Below are 18,129 nucleotides of genomic sequence, written 5' to 3'. Positions count from 1 at the left end.
TTCTAATTGGTTCTTTATTGTTTTTGAGCTGAAACCATTTTCAAGTGAAACTTTGGTTAGTTAGAGAGGATCACTACGCATTACACATTATTATTGATAATGTGTAATGTGTAATGACTTCCCAAAACAAACTGGTCAGGCTACTACTTGGCCTCACTGCCCACTTTGATAGGCTAGAATGGCTTAGGGTTGACGACAGAGTAGGCTACAGCATCTTGCAATGGGTCTGGTCCACAAGATTCGATACACCACCAAGATACCCATGTACCTGTCTAAATACTTCCTTAATGTCAACGAAGTCCACACCCACAACACCAGAGGGAGTTCAACAAACCATTCGGCACAAACAAGGGACTAAATTCATTTCGCTCCTATGCCACCAAAATGTGGAACGCCCTACCAACAGTCATTAAGACATGCGAATCCCTTGACTCCTTCAAACCCGCCCTCAAAGGGCACCTACGAACGGCTGCAATTCGAAACTGGCCCCCGTCAAATCTGAATCCCCCACCCACCCCTTTTTCCCCTCACTGTATATGTTTCTTTCCCTTTTTACCTCCCCTATGATGATTTCCTGTTTTGACTATATAGTTGTGTATATTCGTACGTCTCTTGAAAATGGTGGGCCCTATTGTAAACAAGTGTAATGCTTTATGGTGTCGTCGACTCACAGTTAACAGTTGTTGTATTGAGTTGTACTTGAAATGTACTGTAATTCTGCAAACTGTTAATAAACCAATCAATCAATCAATCAATCAATCAATCAATCAATCACAGATTGTGGGCATTAATTGTGGCTCACACACTTGAACTATTTATTCTTCCGCACAACCTACCTTAAAAAGGTTTTGACAGCTGAGTGAGTCGCTCCATTTCATACACTCAGGTCGAAGCCAATCAGAACGGTCTGTGTGGGCTGGTCAAACGGAAGGTTGACCAATCTCAGTGTGAGTGTAATCTTTCTGCGGTGGGCCGGGCGGTGTATGTAACCACACACAGTTTCGGCTATCGTTACACTACAGTTGTATCTCTTGGACTAAAGCGACTGCAACTGCACCGCGAATTAATGGGGATGTACGTGTTATCACATTTATAGATGCTTCCTACAATTGCGATGCTTTTTTTCTCCGTTGAACTTGGACGAGAAGGCGCATAGAGCACACCGTCTATGAGCCCTGAATACAAAGCTTGCCTCGCTGTCAGGACGACTGTGTTTTGTTGATGTCATCGGCGGCAGAGCTACACCGACCGCTCGCTTCTGGGAAAGATTAGCATAAACATACAACCGGTTATTATTGTTTTCCTCCCAGTGGTTCAGGATGAGAATGGGACGCCTAGTGCACTGCATTCTGTTTTCATTTTTCAGTCTAACCGTTTGTTTGGAATCTCTGCACCAGCAATCACCCACATTTTTCGCTAAGAATTCTAAAAGACAGGGAAACCGACAAGTGAAGAGATCTCTCCCAGAATGGCTGGTTCCAGCAAAGCATATGGTAAACAAAAGGAGCGCCGACCAAGAGGACACATGTGAAGCCCTTCAAGGATATGATACCAAGTTGGCTAACAACACCCACAGCGTAAGTTAATATTACCGGTCATGTTACCTTCCCCACAGGTAATTATGATATCTTATACTGGAAAGGCGGTGCGCAGGTGGTGATCAGGTTTACACGTATATAGGCCTATTAAATCAGCTATTCATATAGGCTATTTATTCCTTTTCCCTGGCCTGGATAGATTTGTTAAGTCTAGATTCCCATAGTGGGTGTTAGAGTTTAAACAAAAAAACGACTCAGAAGAGATCAGTTTAATACAAATGCAATGCTAAAAAGATTGAACCTAATGGCTTGTTTACATTGCTACACCAGGTTAAGTCTGATATCCCAGTCCTTTAATGAATTGCATTATAATGTTAAGTTCTACTAAGAGTCCAAGGGCTTCTAGGTTTAACTACTGTACCCACGGTCAAGGCTATGACCTATATTTTGTTAAATGGAAAGGATGCAGTGATATTCTGTGTTGTGGAATCCAGCTTTTTCTGTCTCCATGATTCTGAATCAATGTGGACCTTTTTTCTTCCCCTAGCAGGCAGGCCTAGGCCTATGGTGAAACCTTGTGACTGGCATCACAGTAGTTAAATCTTTGTAACAATTTGTAAGCTGTCTGTGTTAAAAACAGTGACTGGGGGTCTTTGTGTTGAGATACGTAAAAATCCTTGAGTGGAGAGTGTGGTACCGCCAGATGTGCTAAGGATTTGTGTGTTGGCACAGGATAAAGCAGACTGATGTTCACTTGGCTACTGTATTCATGTAGAACCAGATGACAAACGAAATGCCAAATCATTACTTTAGCATTCGTTCACGTTGTGTTTATACCAAACATAAAGCAGCTGTCTAAAAAAAGTATTTCATGTAAAATTGCAGATGAAAAAGCAAGCAATAAACCCAGTTAAACATACTGTAGGCTACTGTTTTTCCCACAACAAAATTAAAAGATGCATGCAGACCATCCTGGGTTTTGCATTGCTCATTTGCCTACTATAATTCGCCATGCAAGCTTGCATATAACAATTGCAGGCTGCAGTCGAAAGCCCAAACCGCACCAATGATTCGCAATGGCTCCTTGCAACAAAACTGTTTTAAGGTCGCAACACCAATGTTGCAAGGTTAACAGAACTGTTGCAAGTTGTACTTCCAAGTAGTTGCATGTTGCAAGGAGCTGCATGGCAGATCATTGGTGCCGTTTGGGCTTAAAGGGGAAGCCACAATACTAATACGCCTTATTTTTCCACATTCAATCCTCCGTGTTAATTTATCATTTTTCTATAAATTAATGGCATCATCTTCAACTCAAGGTTTATTGTCAAGTTACATCACAAGTTTACAGGTGTAAAAGAGTGGTTGAAACACTCACACATGGTCAACATATACCCATAGTGAAAGTAGTCAAGAGCCACTTGATGCCTGGGATAAAGGATTTAAGTATAGGTCTGTGGACACTAAAGTGCTTCTGATCAATAACCTGTAGGCACATATAGTTGCCTCATAATAGTTTTATCGATTTCTATGTTAATAGCCCAGACTGCCTCATTTTCTTGATGCACTCCAAGCTCCTGTCAGAGTGTTGTTCTATTTATTATCCGTTTTGTTTTGTCTGGATTGCCATTGGCACAGTCTGAGTCTAGCCTAAAGCCTAATTATACTTCACTCCATAGCTTGAAAACGTATATACTGTCTACAAATAATGATTAGGTTTACCATGCATGTGTGGATACATAATGCACAATGGAACTCTTTCCTTCCCATGTTTTGTCAATTGACTGCAGGGCATGTCTTTTTAAGCATTTCGGCCATTTTCAAACTTGCATGCCATTATCCATTATCCATTATATTATTATTATTACTTTTGTAACATGAATTACTACCACATAATGTTCATAATATTGCCAAACCGGAAATTAAAATGTTTTTCCACAATGTTTTTTTCTTTAGTATTCCTTCAATGACCTGAGTGGATCAGTATCGCTGGCCTGGGTGGGCGATGGCTCAGGGGTGAGTTATGTTTATTATCTGTTTGCACTAAACAAATCTTTACTGCATTGCCTCGCTACTGATGGGAGTGGAATTAGATACACAGTAGGATTACTTAGCAGATCTATCATAAAAGTGATGAAATGTCAAATGTGTTAATGTCACACTGAATGCAGGGAGCAGAGATCCTTATAAGTGATGGGATGTGTATACTTCATTGAGGTCTTACATAGTTCTGATGTTGAACCCTTTCTCTTTCTTGTCAGGTCATCCTGGCTTTGACAACTTTCCAGGTGCCCTTTTTCATGTTAAAATTTGGCCAGTCCAAACTCTATCGAAGGTATGTCTCCCCACATTATACATTATACTAGCCTATATCATTATTTAACACATATTTATTTATTATCATCACATCTATTAGAAAGAACTATATCTGATTTGTATCTAAGTTGGACTGTGACATCTCATCTTCCAGTGGGGATTATGGGAAGACATTTGTGGATGTGACCAACCTGATCAACAACACCTTCATCAGAACAGAATATGGCATTGCTATCGGTCCAGAGAACTCTGGGAAAGTGAGTCATGATTTGATGATGATTATTATTATTATTTCAAAACTTAATGCGAAGTGACGCATTGTGAGCTTGAACCAGATCTGCTATTTTTAAATTTCTCTTTTGGGTAAGATTATAAATTGTATCAAATCAGGGTCGTGGCCTAATGCATTTCAAACTGGGAGTCCTTGAATTGAAAAAGATTGAGAATCAATGATCTATTTTAGACCAGTGGTGTCATGTCATTCCCCAGTGACATGTGCTACCACTGGTTTTCTCTCTTACCATACAGTTATTGCACTCACCTGGTGTCTCGTGTCTGACCAGTCCGTTAATTATAAAGCTAGATGACAAGCATGCAACATCAAGCTAGACTTAAACAGTTCAGTGTTGTTTCCTTCTATTTTACTAGACATGGGGCACAACAATCAATGTAGTGAAGCAGTATACTATGATATCTGCTGTCGCAGTTATGGAAATCCTTCATTAGCGTGAATTTTCTATTTTGTCTCCAAGGTGATCCTCACAGGTGAAATGTCTGGAAGCCTTGCATCTCGGATCTTTGTTTCGGATGACTTTGGCAAGAGTTTCAACCACCATGACTTGCCCTTCATCCCTCGGATGCAGATCGCATACAACCCAAGTGATGCCAATGTCCTGATGGTCATCAGCAATGCTGTAAGTCACTGGTTCTCAACTTGGGGTTTGGGGACCACCAGAGGACCTTGAGGGGGTTCCAGGGTGTCATCAGCTAAACAATTGATAGTTGGGAACCAAATGGACAGTTACAGGTCTGTAACTCTTGAGAATGTAAAAATGGAACCAAGTGGACCCTTATAGGTAGCCTGGAATCCAGTCGCTCCGCTCAGCGGTTTTGTTTTTGAGTCTAGACTGTGAAAGGGGCGCCTGGGAGCCAAGGATTCTGATTGATCTGTCGGCGGGGCGGGACCAGAGCATTCAATGTAAAATTCAAGTCACTTTTCTTCCTACTGTGTTGAGCACTATCCAATCAGTAATGACGTGCATGTAACTGGTGACATTTGGTCCTAATGTACGTTACACATTAGGACTAGGTGAATGTACGGTACAAGGACAAGGCTCGTCAACACCACCCTCTGTAGCGCTCTACCATTGAGGGCAGTGGAGTTCCCTTCCCGATAGCATACATTGACAGCTCCTGTCCCATGGTCGATGGACTCGAGGTTTTTGAGGATGCCGTGGAACTGATTCTCTCCACTGCTTAACCAGTGTAGATGGAGATGGGAATGTTCTCTTCCTTGCTTACTGTGGCTTAGATGCCATAGAAGTAAATAAAATGTTGTGTGTGTGTGTGCGCGTGTGGAAAATGTATATAGCGCCTTTATCCAAGGTGCTTTACATAGATTGTGTGTGTGTGTGTGTGTGTGTGTGTGTGTGTGTGTGTGTGTGTGTGTGTGTGTGTGTGTGTGTGTGTGTGTGTGTGTGTGTGTGTGTGTGTGTGTGTGTGTGTGTGTGTGTGTGTGTGTGAATATCTTTCACATTTTGTGAATTCATTACTGTATTGGATCTACCGTCCCTCCATTTTTGGGCAAGACTGACATCATCATGTCATGAGTGGGTGCTGTCATGCACCATGATTTAGTTCTCTGGAGCTCTGGAAGGAGCATTCTTTATTCCTAAACAACTTTAGTAATGTAAACATTCCTAATAGTTACTGTAGACATTTGTCATGACTGCTGCTGAGGCAGTTGAGTTGTTATGTGCATGAGCATCATAGTGCATGAGCATGCATAGCATCATGCATTATTATGCATTATTGCATAATAATGCATTAATATAATATATATTATAATAATATTATAATATATATAATAATAATGCATAATAATGCATTATATGCATTATAGTTGCATTATTATTATATGGCATTGTGGCAAACAATGGCATGTTTACTTTGTATCAGACCTCTTATTTTATGCCCTCAGAATGAACTGTGGCTGTCCGAGGACTTTGGTGGAACCTGGAGAAAGATCCATGACATGGTGTGCCTGGTCAAATGGTAAGAGACGGCAAAAGATGAATACCATTTGCATGATATGTTTACACACAATAATTACATTTTAATTAACCCTCCGGATTTGACTGTGTATCAATGCCCAGTACTCAAGTAGAAGCTAAACATGGTGTGTTTATGTAGTCAGTGTGCAGGGTTAAATATGTTTTTATAATAATAATAATTAGACCAGAACCTGACCCCTTTATTCCCCCTGATAGTGTTGTTGTTATATTTTTGGCTGTAATTGTTGTGCTGATTATGATTACTTGATTGTTTTATTTTATATTGTTAAGCACTTTGGAACATTGTTCAAAAAGGTGCTATATAAATAAAGTTTATTATTATTATTATAATAATAATGTTTACCGCTCAGAGAAATAACGGTCATAAAACGTATTATGGAGTAGAAGTAGAACCCAGTTCTTATGTGTGGCACAGGGTGAAGATTTCAGGAAGTGTTTTATATCAGTTTAACCACTTCTCTGTTTTTCTCTGTGGTCCCATTACAGTCTTAGTCATACTGTATGATATGCTCATTTCTCGTTTTGAGAGATTGTTGATCAAGGCAGGAAATGTGTTTATGTGCTCATGTTTTGAAATGGACATTATGCTTGACTGGTTCTAATCTCCATGGGTGTAGTGGGGGTCTTAGCGTCTCTCTCAGCTAAAGGGTCTTTGGCCTGAAAAATGTTGAAGACCCCTGGTCTATGGCAAGTAGAGAATTCACAAAAGTGGTGCGTACACTTGATGGTAACGAGGACATTTCAGACATTTTGAGCACAGTCATTCAGTGAAAAAGCACTGCTGTTGTTGTTGGTGTGCTGTGAACTAGGCGTAACATATCTAAGCTTGTTTTATTGCTACATATTTGTAAAATAGGCAAAACTCCAGCCCATCATCCTTCCCTAGACAGGATTGTAACAAGGTTGGTTATTGTTTCCAAGCTGTAGCATGCACCAGCAGTACTATTTTCCTCCTGGTTCTTCCTCGTATGCATCATTGGGTGTCTTTGGTATCCTTGGAAATATGTTTGTTGACTTTAGTTTTTTTAATCTGTAATGCCAAGAGTGCTGTGCTTGAGAGAGCTGTACACACTGTTCCGTCTTTTCTATGACACAGCCTTCAGTATTCTCTCATGAGGCCTAACCTTGATATGAACAGTCCATGGCAAAATGGGTCATTCTCAACTGGGGCAGGAGTTTTCTGGACTCAAAACACTTGGCACAAAGTACATATTTAGGCAGGGCAAGGTTTTATTTGATAAGCAATATGTGATGTGACGCCACACAATGCATGAAATATAACAAGCTACGGTGATATGTTTTTTTTTTTTTTTTTTTTTTTTACACAACGACACTAGTCAGTCCTGATATATTCTTTATGTTGTGTGCCACCATTGTCGTGCACTGACAGTAGCTCACAACGCGCCGCAGAAGCAACGCGTGAGCTTTTAGAATTTAGATGATGCGCAACCAAGTATAAATCAGGCACAAGGCTGTTGGAAGTGCCAGTCGAGTGAGATTTGTTTATACTTGCTCATCCAGTGTCTATGCAACATTTGACTGGACACCATGAAGAAAACGAGAGCCATTTTCGTTGTCTATCATGCATGATCTCACATTCTCAATACTGGAAAATGGAGAGTTGCTTAATATGATGGCAAAAGTGAAATATTAACCATATTAACCTGGCATCCGTATCTAGGTAAAATAATATCTATGTATATATATATAGTTCAAAATCACACATCTACAAGCTTTCTTGCACCATGATGAGCTTGTAGATCTGCTACTTTCAACAGAGTGTGTATATATAAGGCTTAAGTCGTAAATATTTTCATCAAAGGTTCCTCAGTAGGTTAACTTGACTTACTCATTAACAAAGCAAATCTGCATGTCTTCTGTTTATATAGCCTTGACTCTCTGAGCCGATATGTGGGGGAGAGCGCTTATCTGACATACCTGTTATTTTCCTCTGTTTGTAGGGGGATGAAAAACGCCATCTTCTTCAGCACAAACGTCAACGGATCTTGCTGTGAGTGTCTAGTTCTAGTACCTCAAACTGTGAAGCAAAATGACATTTCAAAACATCATTAAGCCCCATGAAAACCGATCTCTTTACTATTTTTAACGTTGTCAGTCAAATCTTTGTCATTATGTTTTCCTTCGCCAGAGATTTTATTCTTTACCAACTACCAATGCCACAAACATTATTCACTTCCAAATACAACGCATCTAAATTTAAGGATAGTATTATTATTTTTCAACTGTTTGAAGTACTGAGATTCATTAATAAAATGCTAATTTGCAATGGGACAAAATGGTCAAAAGTAGCCTATGTAAAAAGACAGAGGAGCAGTTAATGTTTTCCTTTTTCTCCTTATTATAAGATTGGATTGGATCTAACATTTTCCCAAATATTGACATTACCAAACACCATGTCATTTGGAATACTGTATTTCCATCTGCACAATAAGACCTCTGTTATAATGATTCCTTATGTTTCAGCTGACCGAGGTATGCTGGAATTGATTAGGACAACAGACTATGGGAAAACTATCAAGACCGTGGCCACTAAGCTCTTCTCCTTTGGGCTTGGTGGACGTTTCATCTTCGCCTCTGTAATGACGGGCAAGGTTGGTATGAGCTCCCATCAATACAGAAATACACAAACCTTGTATCTAAATATAGCTTTTTCTGTAAATGAACGCACTACTTAATTCAAGACAAAAAGTAGCCAAATGCTCATGTGTCACATCGCACCATGTTGTGAGCTTGTAGATTAACTGTTTTTGAAAACGTTTCAAGAGAACGTGAAATTGGTTAAGTGTGTCATTGTAGATTAGAGCAGGTTTAGTACAATTGCGGCTCTCTGACAGATTCTTCTCCTCTTGCTTGTCAGGCTGTGTTCAGGTATTTGCATAGGTTTGCGTGTGCTATTTTTACACTGAGCTCCATTCCAACGCTCTGTAGACATTCTTATGGGTGAGGAAGTTGCTTTGAAGGTGTTCTTTATTCTTGTTTAAAAAGCATCTCCTTCCTGTCATGTGTCTGTGTAGTTTACTCTGAGGATGATCCATGTGTCAGTGGATCAGGGTGAGACGTGGAACATGGCCCAGCTGCCCCCTGTTGGACATGAACAGTTCTACTCCATTCTAGCAGCCAACGATGATATGGTTTTCATGCATGTAGATGAACCTGGAGGTCAGTGAACCACTTAAAACCTTGGTGTCGCAATTTCTGAACAAAACAGGCCATCGAGCGGATTTAGATTGATCATTATTAACACAGACCTGCTGATATATTCCCAATAATTAATTCCAAGAATTAACCCATTCAGGACGGGAACCCTTTTTAGTGTTTTACCCCTTCTGGACGGGAACCCCTTTTGGGATTCTTGTTGCTATATACAGTATACTATATACTGTAGCAAAATAACATTTTTGAAATTTTAGAAAAGGTATTTGAAATCTTTCAGAAAACTTAGACGGCGTTTTTAGAATCTGCCGTAGTCCTTAAATCAGACTATTCAAAACTTTCCGTCAGCTGGGAAACTATATGGTTAATTGTCAATTAATTCTATTGTTTTGGTGTGCTGTTGAACATACTAAGCAGTGCAGAGCCCGTCCATTACATGTGTTATAGAAATACATTTGTTTCTTTGCTGAAAGTATTTATTTATGCCTGCAGATACAGGATTTGGCACCATTTATGTATCCGACGACCGCGGCACTGTGTACTCCGAGTCCCTGGAGCGCCACCTCTACACCACCACTGGAGGCGACACTGACTTCACCAATGTCACCTCTCTCCGGGGAGTCTTCATTACTAGTGTGCTAGCGGAAGGTAGCTATGACACTCAATGTATGCTTTTGTCGTAATACGGCGTCACTCTCTTTGGTGAATGACAGCGGTGAAACTGTCACTGTCCTGTAGCCTGGTTAATAAACCAGACCGAATCAGCCGTTGGCAAAAAAAAGTTGCCTACCAGCGGATTACGGTCTGGCGAGGCTCAGTAGCACACCTCTTTCCTACAGCAGAGAACAGGTCGGACCAATCGGGACACGGTATGCAATATAGGCGGGCTTTGGTACAGTGACGTTCAATGCTTGAGACCTTTGACTGACAGTAGCTCTGACCAATTGCGTCGAAGAGAAAAATGTTCCCCGGGAAATGAAATCCAAGTGGAGCCAGCCCAGACTGATATACCGCGACAGTGTTGTGTGATATTAGTCTGGCTTATTAGCCAGGCTAACTGTCCTGCACACGCATGCTTCGTTCAACCTTATATACAAATGGCGCGCACACACACACACACACACACACACACACACACGAGAATGCATGCTAGCACTCAAACATATTCGACCGCACTCAAAGGGAATTAACAAGGAAAGGAAAAATAAATGAATTAAGATTTTATATATATATATATATATATATATATATATATATATATATACACACACACATACATACATACATACATACATACATACATACATACATACATACATGCTAGCACTCAAACATATTCGACCCACATCCAGAATTCTCATGTGCAACCATACACAGTTACACACACACACACCTCGTAAACACACAGGCACATGTGCCTTTCTTGTGTGTCAGACTTCTCATTTTTGAACTGTGGGCCCCATAAGTAAATATTTCATTAGCTGTTTTGTGTGAGATGAGCCGCCTGTCGAGATGACGAGCTGCTGATTAAGTCATTATCTTGTTGTTCCAGATGGCTCAGTGCAGTCTGTGGTGTCCTTTGACCAGGGCGGGGAGTGGGTGCCACTGCGACAACCTGCCAACAGCAAGTGTGATGCGACGGCAAGAGACCCAGACAAGGTAAATACTGGTACTAGGTGTGCCTGGTGATGGACAGAAACCTGATAGTTACCTGATAGATACTTTAGAAACGTGAACTCAAAAGACTATTTGAATTAGATTAGATTATTGCAATGTATGAAAAGTGGTACAATTGATGTATATATATATATTGTCAATGTGTTTTAAATTTGTAGTTATTTGCAATAAATAAATACAGACTAAATATGACTGCCAGTGGAGTTTCAAATGTGTTGTCTGTTGTCTGTGTCTCTACAGTGCAGTCTCCACATACATGCTGCCTACAGTACTGCTGTGAGACTGAACGTCCCCATGCTCCCCCTGTCTGAGCCCAACGCTGTAGGCTTCATTATAGCTCACGGTAAGGTCCCCACAGACCAGACCGCCATCTGCATCCGCTGCTCAGTTACAGCCTACGCAAATATTTTTGTTTTTATGCGACAGTACTAATGTAAGAAGATTAAGGGTGTCACCATTTTTCAATACGAAGCAAAACCGAATTGAAATCGACTTTCAATTCAATGAATCGAAATTACAAGCTATCACTATGATTCATGCGTACCTTCAGTAAAAAGAAAGAAAAAAATCCTCCTGGAACCATTATGATGAAACAAACATATTGGCTGCAGGCAGCAGAATTCAAGTACAGTACTTTAACCACTTTCAGCTTTATTATGTTATTAGAGAGGTGGGAAGAAAAGAAAAGCAGATTTGATGACTGGCAGAGACTCTATGGAGACTTTGGGCTCTATTTTTGTCCATGCTAAACCCCTTATCCCTAAACTACTTTGCCTTTATTTACTATTTTGAATAGTTCAACTAGCTGATCTACATCGACACATGAGCTTGTAGATTGCCTTTTTTTTTTTTTTTTTTTTTTTTTACTATTTTGAAAAACATTTTTGTATAGTTAAAATAGCCAAAGTAGTTTAGGGATCAGGGGTTTTATTTAGCAAGGATGACAATAGAGCCCTTTGAGTCTCCTACCGGAAACTCCGCCAGTCATAAAATTATTGGCTTAGGAATACGAAAAAAATAAAATAAAACTCCACGAATTTAAGGCTTCAAGTATTAAATATTTAAGACACCAGTTGACAATAATTTTTGAGTAAACTATCATTTTAATTTGATTATGAGAATTTGTTAGCACTGGTTATTTACGTCAACAGCCACCTTGAAATGTTTAGGCAAAATTAGGGTATAACACCACATGATGTGGTGTAGAGGTCGCTTATCCTCTCTGACCTTATGCATCTTCAGGAAGTGTTGGCGATGCCATCTCTGTGATGAAAGCTGATGTCTACGTATCTGACGATGGCGGTTACTCCTGGCTAAAGGCCCTCAAGGGCCCTCATCACTATGCCATCCTGGACTCTGGGGGCCTGATAGTGGCTGTGGAGCACAGCACCACCCAACCCATCCACCAGATCAAGTGAGTCACCGTTAAAGGGAATGTAGAGGCCTGGGCTGGACCGCTAACCACTGCTTTTGTGTTGCACTGAACTTGGGCTTCGTTTCTTGTCTTTTTATTTATTTGCTTACGTGTTTGTCTTTTTTTCTTGAGGTACTTGTTTCACTTTTAATGAAAATGTTGTATAAATACTTTCACCCTAGTAGAACGCAACAGTTGTATGCATATAGAACTTTTATTATGAGCTATCATAACAATCCAATGTAGACTTTGCCACGTGCTTGCAAAGCGATGCTATATGCTTGGTATCCGATAATCAATCTAGTTTCAACATGTTTTATTTGTGATGTCATGGAGAAATATGTTGCAGCAATGTCTCTTATTGGTAGGGCTTGCGTTACCATGGAAATGTTACTGCCCTTGCTAATGTCTACAACACTAGATGTTGCACGTTTACTATGCAAAAATTGCTCTTTTTTGTTGTTTTGTCTGGCACCCGTGCTAAAATGGATGTGCAAAACATTTTGTGAACACGATTATCCTGATGACTGCATATCCTTTGCTCTTCTGTTAGGTTTTCCACTGATGAAGGCCAGTGCTGGGGTGTATACAACTTCACCAACGATCCCATCCACTTCACAGGACTTGCATCAGAGCCGGGCGCTCGTTCCATGAACGTCAGTATCTGGGGCTACCGAGATTCACTCATCAGCCAGTACTGGGTCTCAGTCACCATTGACTTCAGAGAGATCCTCACTAGAGACTGTGAGTAGCATGGTCGGACTCGTACGGGTGACACATTTGACCCATTAAGACCTGATTCTACAAATGCCTTCTAAATCAGTAGTTTTTACACTTTCAAGATTTTTCAAAAATGTAAAAAAAAAAGCTGTAAAAGCTCGCAGTGGCACGAATGAGCTTGTATATCTCCTATTTTTGATTAGCCAACGCAAAAATCTAAAATAACAAAGATGCTTTCCAGGTTTTAATGGGTTAATCGAACTACCGGTAATCGATTTAATCCATTATAAGAAATATTCACAAAAACAAATGAAATGTCGCTTTTCAATTTGCTAATATTTTACCAAATATGTCCACTAATGAAAAAGCCCTGTATAATTATTTCACCAGGTATTGATGATGACTACGTGAATTGGTTAGCGCACTCCGATGACATCAGTGACCCCAAAGATGGCTGCATGCTGGGCTACAAAGAGAAGTTCCGGCGTTTGAGGAAGGCCTCTGTTTGCTTGAACGGAAGAGGTTACCAGGTCCTTACGACACCCACCCCCTGCGAGTGCACCCTGGATGACTTCCTATGGTAAAGTTTCAAGGACCTTAATTATACAACACATTTTGTTTTTTCCCAATAGATCAGCAATTCCCAACCTGTGGGCCGTAATGATATTGCAAGTGGGCCCCCAAATAATTGGCAAAACAAACAAAAAATAAGATTTTATTAAATTATATTATAATCATAATTCAGTAAAAGTTAAGTTAGGACACGGAGCAGAAAAATACAATGTAAAAAGACAAAATGATTGAAAGTGAAATTACAGTGCAGAATAATAGGTAGCAATAAAAGGCAGCGGCAACAGAAAGGTTTTTAGCTGTGATTTAAAAGAAATGAGAGTTGTATCAGACCTGCAGTTTTAGTTTATTCCAGATATGTGGTGTCGATACATTTCAATTATGTGGTCAGTGTACAATCCAATCAACCCCCGTTTCCACACTAACATGTCATTTTCTCCACCCCCCCATCCCTTCCGCAGTGACTTTGGCTACTACCGTAAGGAGAACAGCTCGGTGTGTGTGGAGCAGCCTGATTTGATAGGAAAGGTTCTTGAGTTCTGCTTGCATGGCAGGGAGGAGCAGCTGCAGACTAGTGGGTAAGATATGTTTACCTTGTGTTCATTCAATAAAACATATTCATCACACACTGATGTGTGTTTTGTGCCTCCATGCGCTGACCTAATATTTACTTAATTGCATGAGCTAGATGAAAATAACTGATTATCAAAAAACACATTTTCAGTTGAGCGACCATGTTGCTGGACATGAATAACTGATTTCCAACTGAAAAATGGCAAAGCATAAATGAGAATTAAATGATCAATGTCCTCTGGTATAAAGCTATAGGAAAATCCCTGGAGATAAATGTGAAGGGGGAAAGAGTCCTTTGCGAAAAGAGATAGACCTCAGCAAGAAGTGTGTCAGTGACCTGGTGGACACGCCAACGGTGAGTAAAGCTTAATTTATACTCCCATCGAACGATAGTATGGTGCAGAATGGCCGCAAGAACTGATCTTCAAATTACGCTTACGCCTTATTTTGTCAGAAGTTGTGTGTGTATTAGTGATGCATTCCCTTGTTCAATGTTCTGCTTTTGTTTGTTGTTTTGTTGTGCAGATGGAGCTGTCATCCTCTAAATCTGTTCCCATAGTGGTGACAGTCGTCATCATTATGCTGCTCAGCACGGTAGCTGGGGTTCTCTTCATCAAGAAATACGTCTGCGGTGGAAGGTCAGTGGGAGCTCTTTGCTTAAGCCAGGCTTATACCTATTTGCGCACTGGTGTCGTGCACCGGAAATAGCCTATCTACATTGTCATCCTGTAGTTTGGCTATTTTCAGAAATCATGACTTTAGATTTATAAACATTAATTATGTGCTAGGAGCATAGGATCACATACTAAAAGCTATTTGTGATCAAGGGAATTGTTTTTCCTGTGGAATCATCTCCACTACATTCTTGCCTTTTAAAGTTTTGACTCTGTCCTACAGGTTCCTGGTGCACAGGTACTCTGTGCTGCAGCAGCATGTTGAAGCCAATGGTATTGAAGGGGTGGACGAGCCACTGGAGACCAACCACACCCAGCACGGCAAGAGGGAGTTCCACGACGACTCTGATGAGGTACTGATATTAATCTGATTCTCGTAAACCATAAAAATAGCCAATCTACAACTACATCTAGTATAAGCATTAGGAGTCCAACAGCAAAATGAATGTATGACTTTGAAAGAGATTTAGTTCATAACTGAAGGAAGATAAACACGTCATAAAGAGAACTACATGGATGTCATTTTTTGGAGGTGGGATTAACAAGAACAACGATATCTTCCTCTTGGGGCTGACCTTGGCTTCATTCCTATGTTGTTTCTATCTCTGTACACAGGACCTCCTTGAATAGCAGGCACAACCTGTCATGCTGCAATAGAGTGGGAGGTTTCCAGTCAAACTTGGCGGCTGGCCACTGTTACTTCCTCCTTCTACCTTCTAGTGTGACCTTTGGCCACCACTGCTGTGCGAAGAGCCTACGTCACTGCTGCCATACATGAGGTATCCAGTGAATGTACAGAGGCTTCCCTTGGACTAATGTCACAGTTAAGGAAAACTGAAGGGACTTGGTAGTGTTGCACGTTGATTATTGATCCTGTCGGCTGAATTTCTAATTTCCAAGTTGTTTCTTTTGGGAACAGTGGAAGGATGCAGTGAATTTGGATTGATGACAGAACCAGAGTAAGAAAGTGCTGCTTTAAAGCAACTTAATTTTAGTCGCATTCCACCGTTGCATTATGGGTTCTGCCTCTCCCATGATGTGGGAGTGTTCTTTGCAATATTATCTACTTGTATCAAATGTGTGTGTCCTTCCCTCATCCTCATACACTTGTACATAAACGTTTTCTTTTTCCATTAGTGATGCAATTTATTTTTGGTAATGTGGTCATATGGCTGCTGTCGATCACTCTGGCTTGGGTCATAACTCCGAAGCTACTCATTTCACCCGATTCCTAACTTTCACTTAAATAGTGGTAACAAGTAATAAAATGCAAGTGGCAACTGCCATTTGCATTCAGTTTGATAGCAATAACATGTTAGATATGTTGTGTGGGCACATTCACTGTAACACTTTAATTGCGGCAATATCTGTAGAAGCTCCAAATAGTCTATGGAAGGGGAGAGGTTAAAGTGTCATTCATGATGTCATTTTATTCAAAAACTAATGACAGCAGTATTGACTGCCAAAAGCACAAGGTCTTTTGTAGGAGAAATTTGTTTTTATAACAGGGTTCCTACATATTGAATTAAATTAATGAAAAGTCACTGTTTGAGTTTGGTTGCATATATATACTGTATGTCAAACTTAATTTACATAATGTGAATAATAATCATTTGGTTTGAAACATTGCATCATTAGACAACTGAATAAATATCTAGTTTGGTAGTAAATATATTGACAGCTATTTTTCATATATGAAACACTGCAATGCACCAATTTAACTATAAGGCAGAAACATGGAAGCTAGACAAAAAGTGATTATTTAAATGCAGGCTAGTATGATTGACTGATGCTAGCAAATTGGCAGACATGAATGAACTAACCAACATGACTGTATAAGCTGACACTAGATCCTTGTATGTTTATGGTGAAACTATTTCTCCAGAACCACGGGGACATTTTGTTTCTAACTGGGGTATGCCATTTGCTTAAAGGATGACTTCACCTATTTTCAACCCATCTTCATATAAGTTCTACTCGGTCTGTCTCATAGAAGGTCTGTGGACTCTTCAGAAACCCACCTACCAGTGACTCCTTTTTTTTTTTTTTTTTTTTTACAATGGCTTCCATTTTAGCATGTCAACTTTCCAGGAATAAAATTCCTGCTGTTTCTATTAGCTTGCATTCCCAATCGATGTCACTGGTAGACGGGTTTCTGACCTGTCCACAGCCCTCCTCTGAGACGGACAATGTAGACAAAATGTATCATCTTATAATGAGCCTTAATTAGTGAGGACCAATTACATGAGGATGGAAAATGGGTGAAGTTGTCTTTTAACAAACTACTGTAAACTTTATCTTCCTGGACTTACACAAATATTTTAAATTGGATTCATTGCATTGACCAATGACTTCAATTATGTTTTGTCCATGGCATCAAATGAACGCCAACATATGTGCTTCTTTCAACATTTGTTGAACTTGTTTTTTTCTTGTGTTCAATGCATTAGTTTTCATTCAGGTTATATTTATTTATGATGAGCAGGTTCAGAGTGCAGTAAATGTGATATAGTTGGGATGTGGTTATACAAGTGCCTGGTACTAGAATATGATGTGTGCCCTCACCTTTGTGTGGCAATAGGTATTCAATAATTGTGTGTCGGCTATTGTGTAACCACTGTTACATCCAGTAAGTCAAATAACACTCTAGTTCAAATTGTTGCCAAAGTTGATAAATCTTTCAGAAATAGAAAGTCTAATTTCCTACACACTCCAGTTATAATTGATCAGGATGTTTGATCACACATTGATTCAACTCATTTTATCTGATCCATAAAACTTGAGAAAGAAAATATGGCTATAATCCAATAATTCTCTACACAATGTTCCATGTCTCAAATAAGAATGACTGACTGAATCTGACTTGTATGTTTTAGTCTGAATTGAGAGTAAACTTGACCTTAACTGGCAAGAGTGTATACAGGGATATGTAGCTGCTAAACACTGACTGAGTGGATGCCTATAAAACTGTTATTTAATGAAGGTTTGCTGGTAAAGTGGTGATGACACTTTTCTTGCAGTTTGAAATGCTGTATAAATTAAGTTGTTGTGATGGTTCTGTAAATATACGATGTCACATCTTTGTATCTGCAACGTTTCTTCTGTATATTTGAAACAATTTGCTTTGGGTGACCAATAAATTAACTTGTTCCTGTAGTTCTGGAAGTTCCCTTTCTGAACTT

At 39.9% G+C, this 18,129-nt stretch overlaps 1 protein-coding gene across 1 annotated transcript; it reads left to right on the top strand.

The window, feature by feature from the left end:
* Positions 1-908: 908 nt before the first annotated feature.
* Positions 909-18,126, top strand: sort1b (sortilin 1b). Its single transcript, XM_079491647.1, has 20 exons — positions 909-1,577; positions 3,492-3,551; positions 3,797-3,870; positions 4,006-4,108; positions 4,604-4,765; positions 6,052-6,125; positions 8,107-8,156; positions 8,630-8,757; positions 9,181-9,325; positions 9,812-9,967; positions 10,872-10,978; positions 11,237-11,339; positions 12,239-12,410; positions 12,964-13,154; positions 13,521-13,710; positions 14,162-14,278; positions 14,523-14,628; positions 14,799-14,911; positions 15,171-15,300; positions 15,563-18,126. Exons 1-20 carry the CDS (start codon positions 1,320-1,322, stop codon positions 15,575-15,577), a joined length of 2,454 nt encoding a protein of 817 aa, XP_079347773.1. The 5' UTR covers positions 909-1,319; the 3' UTR covers positions 15,578-18,126.
* The last annotated feature ends 3 nt before the right edge of the window (positions 18,127-18,129 follow it).

Source organism: Electrona antarctica (genome assembly GCF_951216825.1).
Source record: "Electrona antarctica genome assembly, chromosome: 2".
Classification (NCBI taxonomy): Eukaryota; Metazoa; Chordata; class Actinopteri; order Myctophiformes; family Myctophidae; genus Electrona; species Electrona antarctica.
The sequence above is the reverse complement of the archived record's forward strand: the minus strand, read 5'-3'. Positions and strand labels throughout refer to the sequence as shown.